The 16,910-nt window shown below is 52.0% G+C and overlaps 1 protein-coding gene across 2 annotated transcripts in view; it reads left to right on the top strand.

The window, feature by feature from the left end:
* The window catches only part of LOC144142315 (atlastin-like), a 28,289-nt gene extending 12,817 nt beyond the window's left edge, over window positions 1-15,472 (top strand). The window contains exons 6-7 of one of the 2 annotated variants that reach the window (XM_077673725.1): window positions 11,932-12,063; window positions 15,243-15,472. In XM_077673725.1, coding sequence (XP_077529851.1) covers window positions 11,932-12,063; window positions 15,243-15,320 — 210 coding nt within the window. In that variant the 3' untranslated portion in view covers window positions 15,321-15,472. Of the gene's footprint in view, window positions 1-11,931; window positions 12,214-15,242 lie in introns of both variants that reach the window. The other variant, XM_077673724.1, reaches the window with a different exon arrangement.
* Window positions 15,473-16,910: the final 1,438 nt, after the last annotated feature.

Genomic DNA, 16,910 nt, shown 5'->3' with positions numbered 1-16,910 from the left:
CGCCGCGTACAGCAGTGCATTTTCCATTGGAAAAACGATCTCTCTACCGAAGTTTAGGTAACCTGGTGTCAAACCCGTTGACCTATTTACGGTAGTCCTAGTCGCGAAAGCCAGCTCAGGCAAACGCGCGTCCCAGTCCTTATGCTCCTTGGTTGTCGCAACCAGCATGCACTTCAGGTTCCTGTTCACCCTCTCAGTGATGTTGCTCTGAGCATGATAAGGACTCGTTTTCCTGTGCCGAATGTGCAGCGCTCGACAACAGTCTGAAAACGCTTTGCTTGTGAAATACGAAGCATTGTCAGTGATCAGGTCGGAGGGGAAGCCAAAACGAGTGAATGTCTCCAACAGCTTCTCTACGATCCGCTCCGACGCTAGCTTTCTAAGGGGAAACAACTCCACCCACTTAGAAAAGTGGTCCGTTATAACCAGAATGAACTGGTTTCCTCGCGCGGATCTTGGGAGGGGTCCCATTACGTCACACTCTACAATCTGCCACGGGTAGCTGCTTTCCACCGGCTTCATGAAACCCACAGGTTTCCCAGCGCGCGGCTTCGCTACCTGGCAAAGAGGGCAAGTGCGGGAATAGCTCATTACGTCTCTCCTCATGCCTGGCCAGGTCGCGACACGGCATAACTTGTTGTAAGTCTTACTGCCGCTGCCATGTCCTGCCAGCGCTGAGTCGTGAAAGTACCGCATGAACCGTTTCCGCAACTTCCTCGGGACCACGACTCGAAAGGGGGATGAAACCGCCTCTTCGTCGTCCAGTTGGGGAAAGTAGCGAAGTAATAAGCCATCGTCGCCCAGCAGATACGCGTCAAACCCCTCAGCGTTACCGGTGCAAGCTACGCCTCCCGCTAGCCTTTTCAGCACCCGCTGGCACAGACCGTCTGCTTTCTGGGCCTCAATGAGCTCTTCCTTACTCACTACCTCCCCCCAAGACAGATTCCTTTCTGCCTCTGTTCTCGGGGGGCGAGAAATCGCCGCGGCGAGATGCCGCTCCGCTTTCCCTTTGCGGCCGGCCTCGACTCCTCCGTCCGGCCTTTCCTCCCCCTCTCGGGGTGGCCCGCGCCGCCCATGAAACCACTGCACTCGGCGCGCGCGCTTCCGCCACCCCCTTCCGATAAGGGGAGCAAACTTTCCGCCAACATTCGGTGCTGATCATCGGATCCTGAAAAAGATGCGACGATCGCTTCTACATCAGTGCTCCTCTTTCCTGACGCCTCTCCCTGGCCTTCCGCAGCGCAGTAGAGTCTATTTGCCCCGTGCGGGTGTAAACCGTGCATCGGCGCGTTCGCGAAAGGAAAGAAAGGGTGTTGCGGCCCGTACTGGTAGCCGTTCCTCCCCATGTCGAGCACAACACCCTCCCTCGAGAGGAAATCTCTGCCCAGTATGACTGGAACAGACAAACCAGGCAAGCAAACAAAACGCTGTCTGCGCTTTCTGCTATCAAAACCGAGCGTGAGTCTCACAGCTCCGTCTGCTTTTGCCGAACCCGCTGCTAAGCTCAAGGGTGTCTCGGCGGGCCTGACCCGGATTCTTCTTTTCCGGCAGGCTTCGAAGATTTCGTCCCCGATGAGAGAAACCGTCGAGCCCGTGTCGACCAGTGCAAAAAGTTCTTGACCGACTAATTGCACTCGCATGAATGGGGCAGACGAAGAGGGGTCTTCCTGCGCCCTGCATGCGAAGGGGGCCAGCTGCCCGTCGACGCCAGCTTCGGGGTGCCCTGGGGGCTCCCTCGCGCCCCCTCTGTCTGGCCCCCTCTTCTCGCTTCCCGCCGGCGACGACGAGCCACCGTCCCTCACCGTCGCCGGCGATCCGAGTTTCCCTGCGTGTTACGCATTTTCTCGGGGCATTGACGGGAGAAGTGGCCAGGCTTGTGGCAAAACCAGCACAAACGGGTCGTTTTGTCCTGCCTCCCTCTTCCGTCGCCTGCGTTGCTTCCGACCGAGGAGTTATCGTCTCCCCCTCCCGACCAGGCGCAACCCGGTTCGAGCGATTCCTCGGGTCTCGGCGGCAACCTGTAGTGAAGCTCGGCGAGTAAATCAGCCTGAATTACTCGCGCTTCTTGTGCGAGGGCCTCCAAGTTGCGAAAACTCCGGCCCCGCAGGTACGGTCTGAAACGCGGGTGGCATTGCCTGCACACGCGCGCTACCTTGACCGCGTCGGCTGCCTCGGGGTCGGCCCGTTCGTACAGCTCCTGCATAGCCCGCACGTACTCGAGGAGAGTCTCCTCAGGGTGCTGCGTGCGAAGGGCAAGCTCGTCCCTCATACGGTGTTCGTAATCGGGTGGCAGGAATTCAGCGCGGAAGCGGTCCTTAAAGTCTGCCATCGACTCGAAAGCCGGTTGGCAGCGCCTCCAACGCGCAGCGCTTCCTACCAGTGCCACGGGCAGGACCCGCCTCAGCACGTCATCATCCGATGCCCCTACCGCAGTCTGATACGAATCCAGTTGCTGCAGGTATTCGCAAACGGATTTCACGTCTCCGTAGCCGGAATAGGAGGGAACCTCGATATTCAAACGCGGCTTCAAGACTGGCACTACAGGACCCGCGGTGGGAGCCGCTGTCGCCGAACCGAGAATTCGGGTCATCTCCGCGAACATCCCGGTCATCTGCCTCATCATAGAGGCGAGATCTGCGGGCTGCAACTGATCAGCAGCCTCCTGCGCAGCGGCCGCTGAGTCTCCCCCCGAGCCCTGCGGCTCCTCCTTCTCTCCCGTCTCTCTCCTTGTGGTAGGAGCCATTTCCAGCGAACTACCCAACAAAAAGCTGGCTCAACCACGCCAAACTGTAGACGCGAAGATACAGAGGAAGCCGCGCCAACTACATACGCAACGCGACACACATACTCCACTCACAAATCTACAATGGAAGCAAAAAAGGAACTTCAAGACAATACATTGGACCAACGGGGCTGAACTACAGCCACATTAACATACAAAAAACTACAGTAGGGACACGTCAAAATACACAAATGACTAATATCCCTACAAACGCTAAATACACTCGCAATGTAACCACTCAGGCCGTTACGCGAACAACAGAGAAAAAAACGCAAGAAAAACTTCAGGCATCTACAGCCATCGTAAAACCTAAGCAAACTAAAACACTGGCCTCAAAACTAATTTACAAACATGCATCTACACGGCTCAAAGCCCTGGTCTCCCACTGCCAAAATGGCGCTTCCTTCCCGGAACAAAGGAATGCCGTCCCAAACCGCAGTGGGCCCCTTCCCGGCAGCCGCAGAGAGCAAATGTCCACGGGTGGGCTTGACATCAGCCCCACGTTCGGGCGCCAGATGTGGGCCTGCTCTCTACGGCATGCCCAGGAATGAGGCACACTGCGGTTGCGTGAAAGAACTCTTTACTTACATCCTCCACGCTGTCGCCCGTCCGGGCATACACACGCACACACCAAAACACTCTGCCTCCCGAGTCCCGAGTCCCCGCGCGCGGTTCTCCTTCAGCACCACCGCCCGTTCCTACCCGTCCACTCGCGCCATCTCTCCGGCGACCGGGCCGCACGGTAGGCGAGGAGGGCGAGGGAAGGGAGCCCATGGCGAGGGGCTCCGGGCGACACCCCCTAGGCCAGAAGGTGTCGGGCCAAGGCGCTCCCCACAGTAGATATATTCGCTTACACTTCCACTGCCTGGCCACCTATCTCAAACCTCTGTGCTGTCCCCAGGTTATTGATTATTACTTTGGTTTTCTGCATATTTATTTTCAGGCCCACGGTTCTACTCTGTTTGTCCAGTGCGGAGAGAGAGAGAGAGAAAGGACTTTTATTGGTTATCCTGCACTATCGGTGAGGGGGATCACCACACAGGGTTCCGCCCTCACCGTCGGCTGTTGGTGTTAAAGCCGATCCGGAGACGGGGCCACATCCGGCCGGGGGCGTCGGCGCTGGGGGGTCCGACCATTGACGTGATCGGGAAGCCGCCCGCGCTTCTGCCTGGCCAGAGCTGTCTCCAGCTGCTGGATCACCATGAGTTGGAGCTCCCTAGTCGGGGAGTTCATATTTTGCACGACATGTTGTGGTAGTTCCGGTGGGTAACCCCTCACTCTGTGTTCGTCACACCCCCACATTATGTGAGGCAGGTCCGCGCGCACCACACTACACACACAGCACACGTCACTCTGGTAGAGGTCCGGACAGATGTGTCGCGCCAGAGCTGGCGTGAGCGCTGTACCAGTCTGCAGCTGCCGAAGAAACACTCCCTCACTTCTACTCAGAAGCGAATGAGGCTTCGGTGCTTGTCGGCGTTGTTCGCGATACCAGGCAAGGACTTCACCGAAGCTCAATGCCGGGTGCGGTTCGTTTTCCTCGTCGTTGCCTTCCGATCGCAAGAGAGGGGGCGAGGTGACTGCGCGGTGAGCGAGCTCGCGCGCAGTTCTGTCCGCTTCCTCGTTGCGGTTTGGCGTCCTTCCCAGAGTGGTTTCCATGTGCGCCGGGAACCACCTAATGTGGGCCCGCGCCATTCTATTTGTGGGCAGTAGTCCATGGGCGGGTCGCCCAATGATCCCTCTGCTGTAGCCGACAATGGCGGAGCGTGAGTCACTTAATATTGTGATGGCCTTGTCCAACTCACAAGTTAGCGCCAGCGCGATAGCCGCCTCTTCTGCCTGCGTTGCCGTATGAGCGGATACGCTACCGGCCGTGACGCATTTGCCATCGCAGGCCCGTATGACAGAGAGTGCGAAGGTGTGGGGCTTGTTCTTGTACATGGCCGCGTCAACGTAGTATGCCTGGGCGTCATCCTCATACGTTCGGGCCAGTGCTTTGGCCCTTGCTTCCCGTCGCCCCTGTCATGCTCCGGGTGCATGTTGCGAGGGAGCGGCGGTATGGTCAAGTGCCGGGTCAAGCGGCCAATGTGCCTTTTCTCCCCGTTCGGTTGATCTTCTTCAGTGGGAAACTCGTTTGGTGCGGTCATCCCTGCTTTCTGGAGTATTATTCTGCCCGCCTTCGTGGCGTTTAGGCGGACGAGCTGTGCTATGCGCTGTGCCTCTCCGATTTCCTCTAAAGTATTGTGCACGCCTAGCCGTGCTAGGGCTTCGTTGCTGGTGCTAGGGAGGAGACCCAGGACCGCCCTGTGCGCCTTACGGACGGCCGCATTGATTTTATCCTTTTCATGCTGTAACCATTTGTGGAAAGCTCCAACATAGGCGACGTGACTTATGACGAAGGATTGCACCAATCGCAGCAAGCTGGTCTCTCGCATGCCCTGCTTTTTCGTAGCAACTTGCTTAATGAGACGAGTGGCGATGCCTATTTTCGTGATGAGGCGGTCAATCGCTAACGTGTTTCCTTTGCCTGCGTTGATGTGCATGCCCAATACTCGAATGCTAGACACGTGAGGGATGATGCCATTGTCCCCTGTTCGGAGGACGATATTGGCTGCTTCTTCCTCAGCGCTTTTCCTCCAGTGCCCTGGTGGAGGCAGGATCAACAACTCTGATTTCTGGGGGGAACACTGTAGTCCTGTTCCTTGTAAGCATCCCTCTTTCCGGTGCACGGCTTCCTGTAACCGGTCTTGGATATGTCCGGTCGCACCACCTGCGACCCACAGCGTCACGTCGTCCGCGTAGATGGTATGCCGGACGTGGGGCAGGTCGGCCAGGCTGTCGGCTACCGGAATCATAACTAAATTAAAGAGAAAGGGGGAGATCACCGCTCCCTGCGGTGTTCCCCTACTTCCCAATCTTCTCTCTTCTAGCTGGAGGTGTCCGACATGGAGCTGTGCTGTTCTATCGGTGAGAAAGGCTCGGATGTATTCATAAGAGCGCTTTCCCAGCCCTAGTCTTGTGACTTGTGCCAAAATAGCGGAGTGGAGTACATTGTCAAAAGCGCTCTTGACGTCCAGTCCTAAGATCGCCCGGCAATCCGTGCTGCTCGGGCGGTCCAGTAGGTCGCGCTGGATAAGGAGCATGGCGTCTTGAGTGCTCAGTTTACTTCTGAATCCAATCATGGTAGGTGGGTACTTGTCGTGTTCCTCCATGTGCGCCTGCCACCTATTATTAAGTATATGCTCCATAACCTTCCCTACACACGACGTGAGGGATATGGGTCTGAGGTTGTCAATGCTAGGCGGCTTACCCGGTTTGGGAATTAGAACTGTACGTGCCGTTTTCCATTGCTTTGGTATGTACCCGGAGCGCCAGCACCTGTTGTAATAGTCTGTGAGTGCCGAGATGGCTTCGTCGCTGAGGTTGCGGAGCGTCTTATTGTGTACTCGATCAGGGCCGGCGGCGGATTTGCAGTTAAGCTCTTGGATGGCTCTACGCACCTCGCTTTCCTCTATGTCCGCATCCAGTTCGGGGTTGTCGGCTCCTGCATATCCCGGGTGTGTGGACTGCGCTGCCTTGGGCAGGTATTTGTTGTTGAGGTAGTCTCGAACCCCTTGTTCTCCGCGATGTTTGATTGCCGAGTGCAGGATTTGTCCTAGCCGGTGGCGTTGAAAAGATTTACTCTGCGTCTCGTCTCGGAGGTGACGCAGAAGCTTCCAAGTACGACTGGCGTGAAGCTGCCCATCTGCCTCCTTACAAATGGCGTGCCATTGTTGTCGGCAGAGTTGCTGACTGTAAGCCTCAATTTCACGTCCAAGTCGGGCGATGCGCTTTCGTAAATTTCTGTTAGTTCTATTCCTTTTCCATCGACGTTGAAGGGATTGTCTCGCTTCTATCATATGAGCCAGGTGCGGGTCCATGGTGGGAATGGAGTCGCTTGTGTCAATCTCGGTGCTCGCATTTTCCACCGCCGCCATGATGTCCCTTGTCCATTCTTCGATGTCGTCAATGGTGGTCCGAACGTTTTGCTTGCGGAAAGCATGCCAATCCGTGAGCTTGTGTTTGCGACTGGGGGCGTTAACGTGACTTCCCCTCAGCTCCAGGCTCACTTCGATTATGTAATGGTCACTTCCCAAGTTTAGACCAGTATTTTTCCAGGTGACCGACCTGCCGTCCGGGAGGTGTGCGAACACGAGGTCCGGGGTCGTGTCTCGCGCCGTGGATGTTCCTAGTCTAGAGGGTTGACTGGCGTCGGTGAGCAGATTAAAGCCAGCTGCGTCAGATTCTTCCAGGAGGTTCCGTCCCTTAGCCGTCGTTCGGGGATAACCAAGCTCTTTGTGTGGTGAGTTAAAGTCTCCACCAACGATACAGGGGGCGTCCTTTACATTTTGCTTGATCTTATGGAAGAAAGTTCTAAAACGTTGACCTCTATGTTGGGGATTACTATACACGTTGACGAAGGTGAGAGACTCCCGATCCCCCTTCCCAATCACAATTTCAGTGGCGCATAGTTCAAGTGATGTCGCCCCTCCGAGCGGAGAGTCGAGTGGGGTGAAGGTGATGCCTTTCCGTATGAATGTACAGACTCCTTGCGCCGCGCCTTTGCCATGCGTACGGCCGCTAGGGGGCGATGCGTGCGTGCGATATCCCAGGAGCTTGGGGGGATCCTCCATGTGCGTCTCCTGTATCATGATGATGTCTGGTGGTTCTGCCGCTGTACGAACTGTCTGCTGTAGTAGAGCCTTCCGGCACCGGTAACCGTTGGCGTTCCAGTGCCATATTCTGATGCAGTTTTGATTACGGGCCATCGTTGATTCCCTGGTTCCCTCCGTGTTGTTTTCCTCCCAGATTCGCGAATTGGTCCATTATGAACTGCTTGAGGTCAGTAAATTCCCTTTTCATGCTGGCTATGTTTTGCTCAATGCTGGACATTTTCTCGCTAAGAACCTTGATTTGATTAGCTTGCTTGTCCAGCCGTTTCCCGAGTTTGTGTATCCTGACGCCGTAGTTGATTCCGGTTTCGTCCGGTGCCGGTCGACTTTCGTCTATGGCGTTACCGCCATTGTTGCTTTCGTTATCCTCCATAACGGATTCTTCGTTCATGGTTTCCTCGTTTTCTGTCTCCGCAACGACAGTTCTCTTGCGCATCTTGGCTGGTGGTTGCAGCGGGCCGCCCCCGCTCTCTCCCGTTGGGGTGAGGCTGGGTGGACGCGGCACGCTCCCCAACCGCCACGGTTGTTGGCTAGCCGTGGCAGGTGAAGTCTGTGATCGAAGAAGTTGCTCGATCATTTTCTTCTGTTCTTTAACCGTTTCCTGGAGCTGTGCCACGAGCTCGCGCAGCTCTTTGACCTCTGCATTGTCGGCGCGATCTGAAGTATGGGAGAGGGGTGACTTGTCCCTTCCCCCGCGACCTCGTGTTTCTCCGGCAGCTGTGCGCTTGTCGGGCAGGGGGGCGTTCCTGGGCGCCGCGACACTTGCCCACGTCTCGCGATGGCTTGATAAGCTCCTCCTTCGCTCGGCGCTTTTCTCTCTGCTCTTGCTCCGGTTACCGCTGTGCATACGCTGACGTGTACCCCCATTGTTCTCTTTTCCCTCGCGCCGCAGCCGGGGAAAGTCCTCTTTTTCCATGAAGCTGACCTTGCCGTCGTGGCTCCTGTGTTCTCCCGCCTTTTTGGCCGCCATCTTGCGCTGCCGCACGACAAATGGCGTTTTGTACTTGTTTCGGCATTTGCCTGTGCCGGACGGGTGGGGGCCGCCGCATAGCTTGCAAACCGGCTTGCACGTTGCTTCGTGTCCTTCTTGGGGGTTATGCAGCCCACAAGCGAAGCAGACATTTATGTCAGGCCTGGGGCAAACGTCCTTACGGTGGCCGACCTGACCGCACGAACGGCACACTTCCTTGTGTTGTTTGTACAGCTTACAGCGTACGATGAGGCTCGCAAACTTGACATATTGTGGGACCCTGCCCCCGTCAAAAAGTATGATCACTGCCGTTGTCTCTCCCATGCGGTGTGCGGCCAGCACCGTTGGGTTTCGTTCTCCAAGCAGGCATGCATCGATGTCGGCTTGCGTATATGCAAGCGGGATGTTGTATATTATCCCTTTCGTAGTGTTATCGGGTGCAGCACGGTACGCATAGATCTCGTGCTTGTTTCCCTGGATCGTGATCTCTCTCACTTGGTCATATTTGCCAGCCCTATCCTGACTAGGAGTGCTGATGACTATTATATTCTGTCCGAAGTTCGGGCATACGGTATCTTCGAGCGTAGCTTCGAGCGGTATACACGCTGACGTGGCCATGGCCGCCACGAATTCGAGCAGATCTAGTCTTCCCATCGCGAAACCGCAACGCGGTCGGACGATAACTCTGTGGTCGTTGGCTGGCAAATTGGGCATGCGTGCTGTTCTTGCTAACTTAGAGTTAACTCTCTGCGTGATCTGTGCTCGCGTAGCAGGCGTACGCTTACCAGGAGAGCGGGGACGATGCTGTTGTTTTTGCGTTGCATCCCCGGTCGTTGAATCCTTCTCAATCTTCCTTCCACGCCGCGTGGCGACGATCCACCCCGCATGATCTTCGGATGACGGCGACGACGAATTTTCGTCTGTCGACACACCGCGCACTTTCACAGTCATTCGGCCAGAGTCTCTGTCCACGTATTCGTCGAGTTCATCCGCTGGAATCACTTCCATCGCCGCTTGGTTGTCTTCCGGCGTTGCCGCCGCCGCCGTCTTCGCTGCAGGCATGCCTCCGGTCCCGGCGAGGCCGGCGTCAGTGATGGTTGCCACCGCGGCGGCCGGAGCCGTCGCTAGGCCTCGTTGCCGCTCGGTTAGGGTTAGCCGTTCAGCCACGTCGGCCGTTGGAGATCGGGCATAAATTCCCGAAAAAAATGGTCGGATTTTCAAAATTCTTTCTCCGGGCGATGCCGAAGATCGAACTGAATAAGTACTCACAAATTCAAGAAGCTGGGGCAAATTCTTCCGCAAGAAATATCGTCTTTTTCGCGGAGCCGAGGTGACACACGTCTGTTCCCGGCGACCGCTCACAGCGCCCCCCTCTCCAGTGCGGAGAGCATGCTTTCCAATTCGTCCCCCGAGTTACTTAACAAGGCAACGTCAGGAGCAAATCTGAGGTTACTGAGATATTCTCAATTAACCCTTACTCCCACCTGTTCCCAATCTAACGTTTTGAATACTTTGTAAACAAGATGTGAATAACATCGGGTTAAACTGTAAAAAAATGGCCAATTTTACGGAGAAAGCTGCTGGTAAAATGTTGCCGGACACATATTTCCGTAATTTAGACAACCGAAAGAATTTTAAGAAGGGACATTCCGTAGTACGGAAAGGCCGTAACAAAGCAAACACTCAGTTTCAAAAAAGCACGTCTTTCTGTAATTGATGAAACCTTCAGAAAAGAAAAAAAATACTTCGCCGAGGAATCGAACCCGCGACATTGATCGAATGGGCACGACGCTCGAGCCCATTGCACCCCCGCACGCACGCTGCACTTATGCCGAACAACCTGTATACTACATGGATGCCCACCCTGCGTGTGCCATACATCGGTGTTTACTAACTGCCTTACAGATTTCCTGGCTGATAAAGTGCGCTTTCTTATATAGCGCTTCCGCAGTAAGGTTCCGTGAAGCCCCCACAATAGTTGATCGCCATCAACTCCGCTGTATCGCGAAAGCGCTCGCAAAAATGGGTGTGACTGGCTGCGACTGCGATTTCACATTGCATGAATAGTGCTTGCTGTGCTTCGGTTCTAAGCTTTAGGCTAATTATTTCGGCCGATATTGATTCCTCAAGAACTAAATTACCTTCCGCAACTCTGCTTCTGCATGCAAATGACCTTATATTTTCTACAAGTGTGCTGGTCCCACACGCATGTGCAGTTTGCAGGTCCGGGGCAGCGACGTAGCCGGAGCGTCGTAAAGACAAGATACAGCGCTCGTGTTGAGCGGTATGGGCCTCATGGTCCTCACTAAGTTTACTACACTTTAGACACTAACGAAACAGAGCCGCATTCATTACGCCATGAATGTTGTCGGGGCGCAGTTTTCGCTTCTCGATCGATTCCCGACGAACGACACGGCAATATATTTCTTGCAGTTATTAATAAACTGATCTGTTTCAGTTCTGCATCATACAGAGGAAACGCCCGTATTTTGCAAAGAAGAAAAAGATTCCGTTTGACGTGTAACGGAGAGAGCCTCCATATACTGAGGAATGGAGCGCACTCCAGTTAAATTACGGGTGTTTTCTTTGTTCTGTCTCAAACGGAACACGGCTCTGTTTTATTACGGCCATCTGGTCCGTAATTTGTCCGTAAAACTACGGATTGTTTTTACAATGTAGTTCTTACCAAATCATGTCAATAAAACTACGACTTAAAAATGGCACTAAAGGCTCCAGCACGCACGAGAACAAAAAAAGCACCGAAGAAAGCACGTCCTGGCCACGCTGGTTGAGGGGAGGGGGGGGGGGGGGCAAAACATATTTAAAAAAAAGACACCCGCTGTCCAAACAGATTGCGCACGAGCAGTGTGGAGGCGGGACAATAGAATTGCATTGAAAACCAGAGAGCGAGAGGAGAGAAAGGGGCATGGTTGGGGGCGCAGAGCCGAAAAGGAGTTGCTTAGCAGGGAGGCTGACGGCAATTGTCTTTCGACGACATTTGCAGGTGTGGTAGGAGGTACGAAACCATTTTTTACTGGATAGCGTTTACTCCATGAACTACCGGACAGGTGGGAACATTTCTGTTCCTCGAAGAAGAAAATTACCTTGGCCGTTTTCAGATACGTCCTAGAACCTAAATAGTGAGGTGCTGGAGATGCACCTCAAGAGCGGCCAATTCTTTTTTTAGTGTAACAAGAACTTTGCCAATGCAAGCTTTCTAGAGTAAATGCCTCCACTGCAAAGGCAACTTCAATTCAGCAGAAACTCACCCAACAAGAAAGTTTCAAAACCAAAGTCCAGACGCAGGCTTCGGAATAATAAAATCTAGCGTTGTATATTGTTACGCTGGTGTTAATATCCGTGTCATGTGGTGGTGATACTGCGATTGATGGGCCAGGAAATTTTGTAGTAGAAAAGAGACTCAGTGACCGTTTCGCCATGCGCGTGTTCCGTTCATCCGCTTGCAGGAGATTGACCAGATGTTTGAGAACATTGAAAAATGCAACGAGAAGAAGAAAGGGGCTGCGGTGCTTGGTACGCCGGCCACGTTGCTTAAATTGTGGCTTGTCTTCTACATCGCGTCCAACGCGTTCACCCTGGTTGGTATCTGTACCTTCGCCCACATCTGCAACCTTCTCATGAGTCTATCCCTCCTGAGCCTTGCCATATGGGTCTACTCCCGCTACATCGGTGATATGCCCGATGTGGGCGCCCGCATCGACGCAACGGCGGATGTTGTCTGGGCCTGTGTGAGTGGGGCGAGGATTTTTACGCTTTTTGGTTTCATTAAAAGCAGCAGGTCGATTTGTGTGCTTTTTGTTCATGCCACCGCGTTCATTACGGTATTTCTCTGTTATGAAGCGGTTTTCTGGAAAACCACGTTTAACTAGGGCGATTAGGTATAGACTTTGTTGCGGAGTCTGTGGGCTTCTTGTGCAGAGATAATGGCTAAGAAGTTGGTCAAGCAGTCTACTGATTCATTTTTGTTCATGATCATCAGCATTGGTACCTTATTTTTACTTAAAAAAGATCGTAAAGCCAACCCACCCCTGTAATACCTCAAAATGCACGTGAAAAACCCATATTTTTACTTTCTTGGTCAACAGCTTCTCTAGAAGAAACATTTCTTGAAGTCCGGCTCATGTAGTAGCCATTGTACAAAAAGTGGGTTCGGTTCCAGCTTTACACTAAGTGTGAATGACTGGGAGAGCCAATATACACAAAAATTAGGAAACAGAAACCTTACCCATTGTTTCTGGCCGCTAGCATCCCGACGGGTACAAACAATATATGATAACAGGAGTTTGTTCACTGTAGCTTAGTTGCAGGGTACTAGAACTGTCGCTGTTTACTTATGGGTTACTTTGTGTGAGATTACTATCCAAACTTTGAGGTTGTTGATAAGATGGTACCTAGACAGACATGTTCAAATAATGGGTTTTGGTGTTCTGGTAGCTTTAAGTGACCTTAACACCCACATGGGGAGACACAAAAGAACAAATGGGACCGCGCTGACATGTTTAAAAGCGCGAAATCCTTACTTAACGGCTTAGGTTGAAAATTGGGTGGTTAGAGCAACCAATTGGCGGCACATAATTGCCGACGCACGGCACGGGGAATTGCCCATGGCTGCTATAACAAAACATCCGCCGGAGACTGCCCGGATCAGCGCCTAACTTCTTAGGGAAACTCTTTTATCAAGTTCACATTAATCAGATTTTAAGAATCAGGATTTTTGTCCTATGGGTTGGATCTGATCCAGAAGCGTTCGGAATACCAGACGAGCAGTCACCCCCAAAGGTACTACAACATTCTTCGTGGTTCTTCATTCAGCTTCAGCATTCTTCATATTGCACCTGTATGGCGTGATATTGCAATTACCGTTTACAAGGCACGATTCTTAGAATACGCTGTAAAACTCGAAAGTTTGAATCAAGAAAACAATTTAGCAGGGACGATTGCACCTTGTAGCAAATAGGAAGTAGGAAGCATCAAAGCTAAAGAACATACCATTGTCGCGAGGAATGATTTTGTTCGTAGGAAAATTTCACATTATAATTATTAGACTTGAGTGCGTATAGGAAAACACTACCGGTTCGGCATGTTTCTGGAACCTGCATGTTTTCTTGAACTGTGTACTGTCACAAAATAGGCTTACGGGGTACTACCACAGGGAGCTCCAAAATATTGTAGGCTGTGGGGTGCGAAGTCGAAGCGCATTTAGAGTTTCAGTGGAAGAATATTCTAGAACAGTTTAGACGTTACGCAGCCCATAAAACAGTATTAAGTTGCTTCGGGGACACACAGAATATGATAAATCCTAGAAGGTCAAAAAGTATTTTTTTTTTGCAATGCAGCTTAAAAAAGTCAAGTTTTGGGGGATGTCGAAACAGACATTTAAACGCTAACATGGCATAGTGACTCCCGGGTAGGCCATTGCGAAAAGATTTAGGAATGGTGCAAAAAGTAGAATTGGCATAAAATCACTGTAAAGCACTTTTTTCGGCACAGTGAATAGTAAATGGCAAAACGAGCGGGCTGAAACCTGAAGGAGCACACATCGTTTATGAAAAGGCGTGGACCCGTGGCTGGACGTGTCCGCAGATAAAAAATGAAACCAGAATACTTGAAAAACACCTAGTAGGCATACTTCACAAACACCGTAACAACGGTATCAGAGCACTCGAGAAGAAACCAAAAATGCGACACTAGTATCCCTAAATAGTGTAATGTGAGCCTGGGGCATCCTGCACGGACACGCCCATGAGATTACCCTGCCTTGTGGACTCTTTACGAGAACATACGCAATTCGCGAGGGTTCTCTAAAATCGAAGGAATTGTTGTACAAGTATATTTAAAATCTTCTGAAATAGACGAATTTAAACGCGTGCGAAGTGCAAAATATGTAAAACATACAATTGCCTCGTAGCACGAAGCATACTGCATGCCGTAGCTGTAGCGAAGATATAAAGATCATGCGTAAAACGGGCGCAATGACGGAGCATATGTTCGCGCTGCCACAAGTAGCGTGCGCTGTTCTCGCGTGAGACCGCACGCACGGGATCGTTTATTTTCCAGTTAGAAGCCCTGATGAGCCTTTGACGCGTTGCAAGTGTGAGGTATCAAATACTACATCAAAGTAATGCCCAAATACTCCACTAAAATGTTGCTAATTCTCTTATAACGCCCGGTTAGATGCTGGTAACAACGGACAGTACGTTAGCTAAATGTCAACAAACGCAGTTGAGAAGGAACTAAGCCTAGGAAAACTTTGTGCTGCGTTTTGGTGTGTGGCCGCGGGTTGTGCGCTAGATCCAGAGAATGAACCTTAACTTGAGTATGAAGTCTACTTAGAGTCGGATATCTACAGTTAATCGAACTTCCAATATTGTAATGATAAAATTGCTCATTCAAGATTGAAGTGCTGATTTTGATAATTGCTGCCTACGCTCAGAGTATAATGTTGGCGTCGTTGCCGTGTTACAAGTGTCTCGGAGAGATAGATGGCATGTCGCCTTTGTGAACGGTGGGGTCATTTTTAACAAAATTAGGCAATCCCTCCATACGGGCAGATGACGTAACTTACTGGATATCGTGTGAATGAGTAGTTGGCAAAAATTATGCATTGTTTATTTTTTCATGACAGAGATTTGACTGAACCAAATGTGTATGGTGTCTTCGTGGTCCCTTAACACGCGTGCTACATACTTGTGATGTGTAGCACACCATGTATCTTCTGCGGTAATACCAAAGCGGTGGGGGTTGGCGTTCCTTTCAGCTGCTGAAGCTCCTGGTACTGTGCAAGTCTGCGATGAATGCCCGAGCCCGGCGGCCGCCAAACACCATGGCGAATTAAGGAGGACAGTCCAAGAGGGCGGTGTAAGGCAACTGAGTGGTTAGTGCTAAGACTCACCATTACGGTGATCTCTTGTGGGCACTTTGTCTGTCTCCTTTTGTACGGCCTTAATGTGGAAATAAAAGATGCCATAGTGTTTTGTTCCCACCTAAGTTGTACCAAATTCACTACATGCTTAGACCATCTTGTCGTTCTGGCTTGTTTTTGGCATATCCCGCCATGTTGGTCATCTCGCCTGGTGCTTGTATGTTTCCTTCCTTTTCCCATTACTATTCTTTGTCATCAGAGGAACTATCAGGATTGCGAAAAACTCCTGTTTTCTAGAGGCGGCCATTATGAATGTTTTTGGTTTTTCCGTATCATCAATATTCCAGCGTTCTTATTATCGTTGATGCAAATAAGCGTTCGATGCCATCACAAGCGTTCTCCATGAAGCAATACGGCTTTGCAAGCCTAAACTTAACTGTTTCAGAAGTAGCTATCCTCAAAGTTCTGACGTGAAGTGAAACACCTTATCTACAAAATCTACGAGGCCACAGAAAGTTTTAAGTAACGCAAAGCTAATAGTGACATCAAAACTTCCGTCACGCAGCAGTTTTAAATGCAGAGCATTTCAGTAACTCACGATGTCACCCGCGTTGACGTCCGTAGTCGTAGTCCGCACGCTCACTGCGCATGCCCGTCGAGTCAAGGCGATAGCGAACACTCTCTCGCGAGGGGCATTGGATTGGATTCGATTGGATTGGCTTGGATTGGATAGGCTAGGCTTGGATTGGATTGGATTTGGATTGGATTGGATTGGATTAAAGTGGATTGTGTTGGATTGTGTTGCGTCATAGCCGCGGCACGTTGCGTCATAGCCGCGGCAGACGCGCTGGGGCCGGCGCATGTGCAGTACTCTTTCTTTCGCGGTTTCCTCTCCTTCGGGCGCGCGGCGCATATAACCGGTGTGCCGTTCTCCGGCGAAGCAACATCCGCGCTTGGCTCAAACACCTAGAGTCCACGCCGCTTTACAAGTACGCCAACGTCGTCGACTGGGACCGGCTTACGCAGTCCCCTCAACGTATATAAGCGGCGGTGCGCGCGTTCGGAATTCAGTCAAGGACGTCTTTGCTTGGCTTTCGCTTGACGTGACGCTTTGCTTGACTCGAGTAGATGCGACGCATTTACTCGAGTTCCCCCCGTGGGAAGATGCGGGCGGCTTTTTTGAGTCTGCTAGCACCGTTGATGGCAGCGCCAGCAGTGCCGCGATAGGAAAAAGCGGCTAGCTGGTCCGGGCGTGGTCGGTGCGCCTTAGGGAGTTTTGACCAGAAACGGATGTTTGCCGCCGTTTAACTTCTACCTAGGGCGCGGCTTGTGGGTAATCTGAGACCAAATCTAAAGAATGTAATCGGCGCGAGGTACAATCATAGGAACTTTTCTGGAAGACACTGAGGCGCCATCTTGGTAAAAAGAAAATGCTGTTGTCCCGCGCTTTGACATGAATTGGTGTGTCCATCCCGTACATTCATAACGACGGATACCTGACATGATCACGGACTTTAAATGGTTCGACAAGCCGATGCATTTCCCAGGAATACTCCGGGCTCC

This window comes from Haemaphysalis longicornis, unplaced genomic scaffold (assembly GCF_048455015.1).
Source record: "Haemaphysalis longicornis isolate Haplotype H1 unplaced genomic scaffold, Haemaphysalis longicornis Haplotype H1 scaffold_6, whole genome shotgun sequence".
In the NCBI taxonomy this organism is placed as follows: Eukaryota; Metazoa; Arthropoda; class Arachnida; order Ixodida; family Ixodidae; genus Haemaphysalis; species Haemaphysalis longicornis.
The sequence above is the reverse complement of the archived record's forward strand: the minus strand, read 5'-3'. Positions and strand labels throughout refer to the sequence as shown.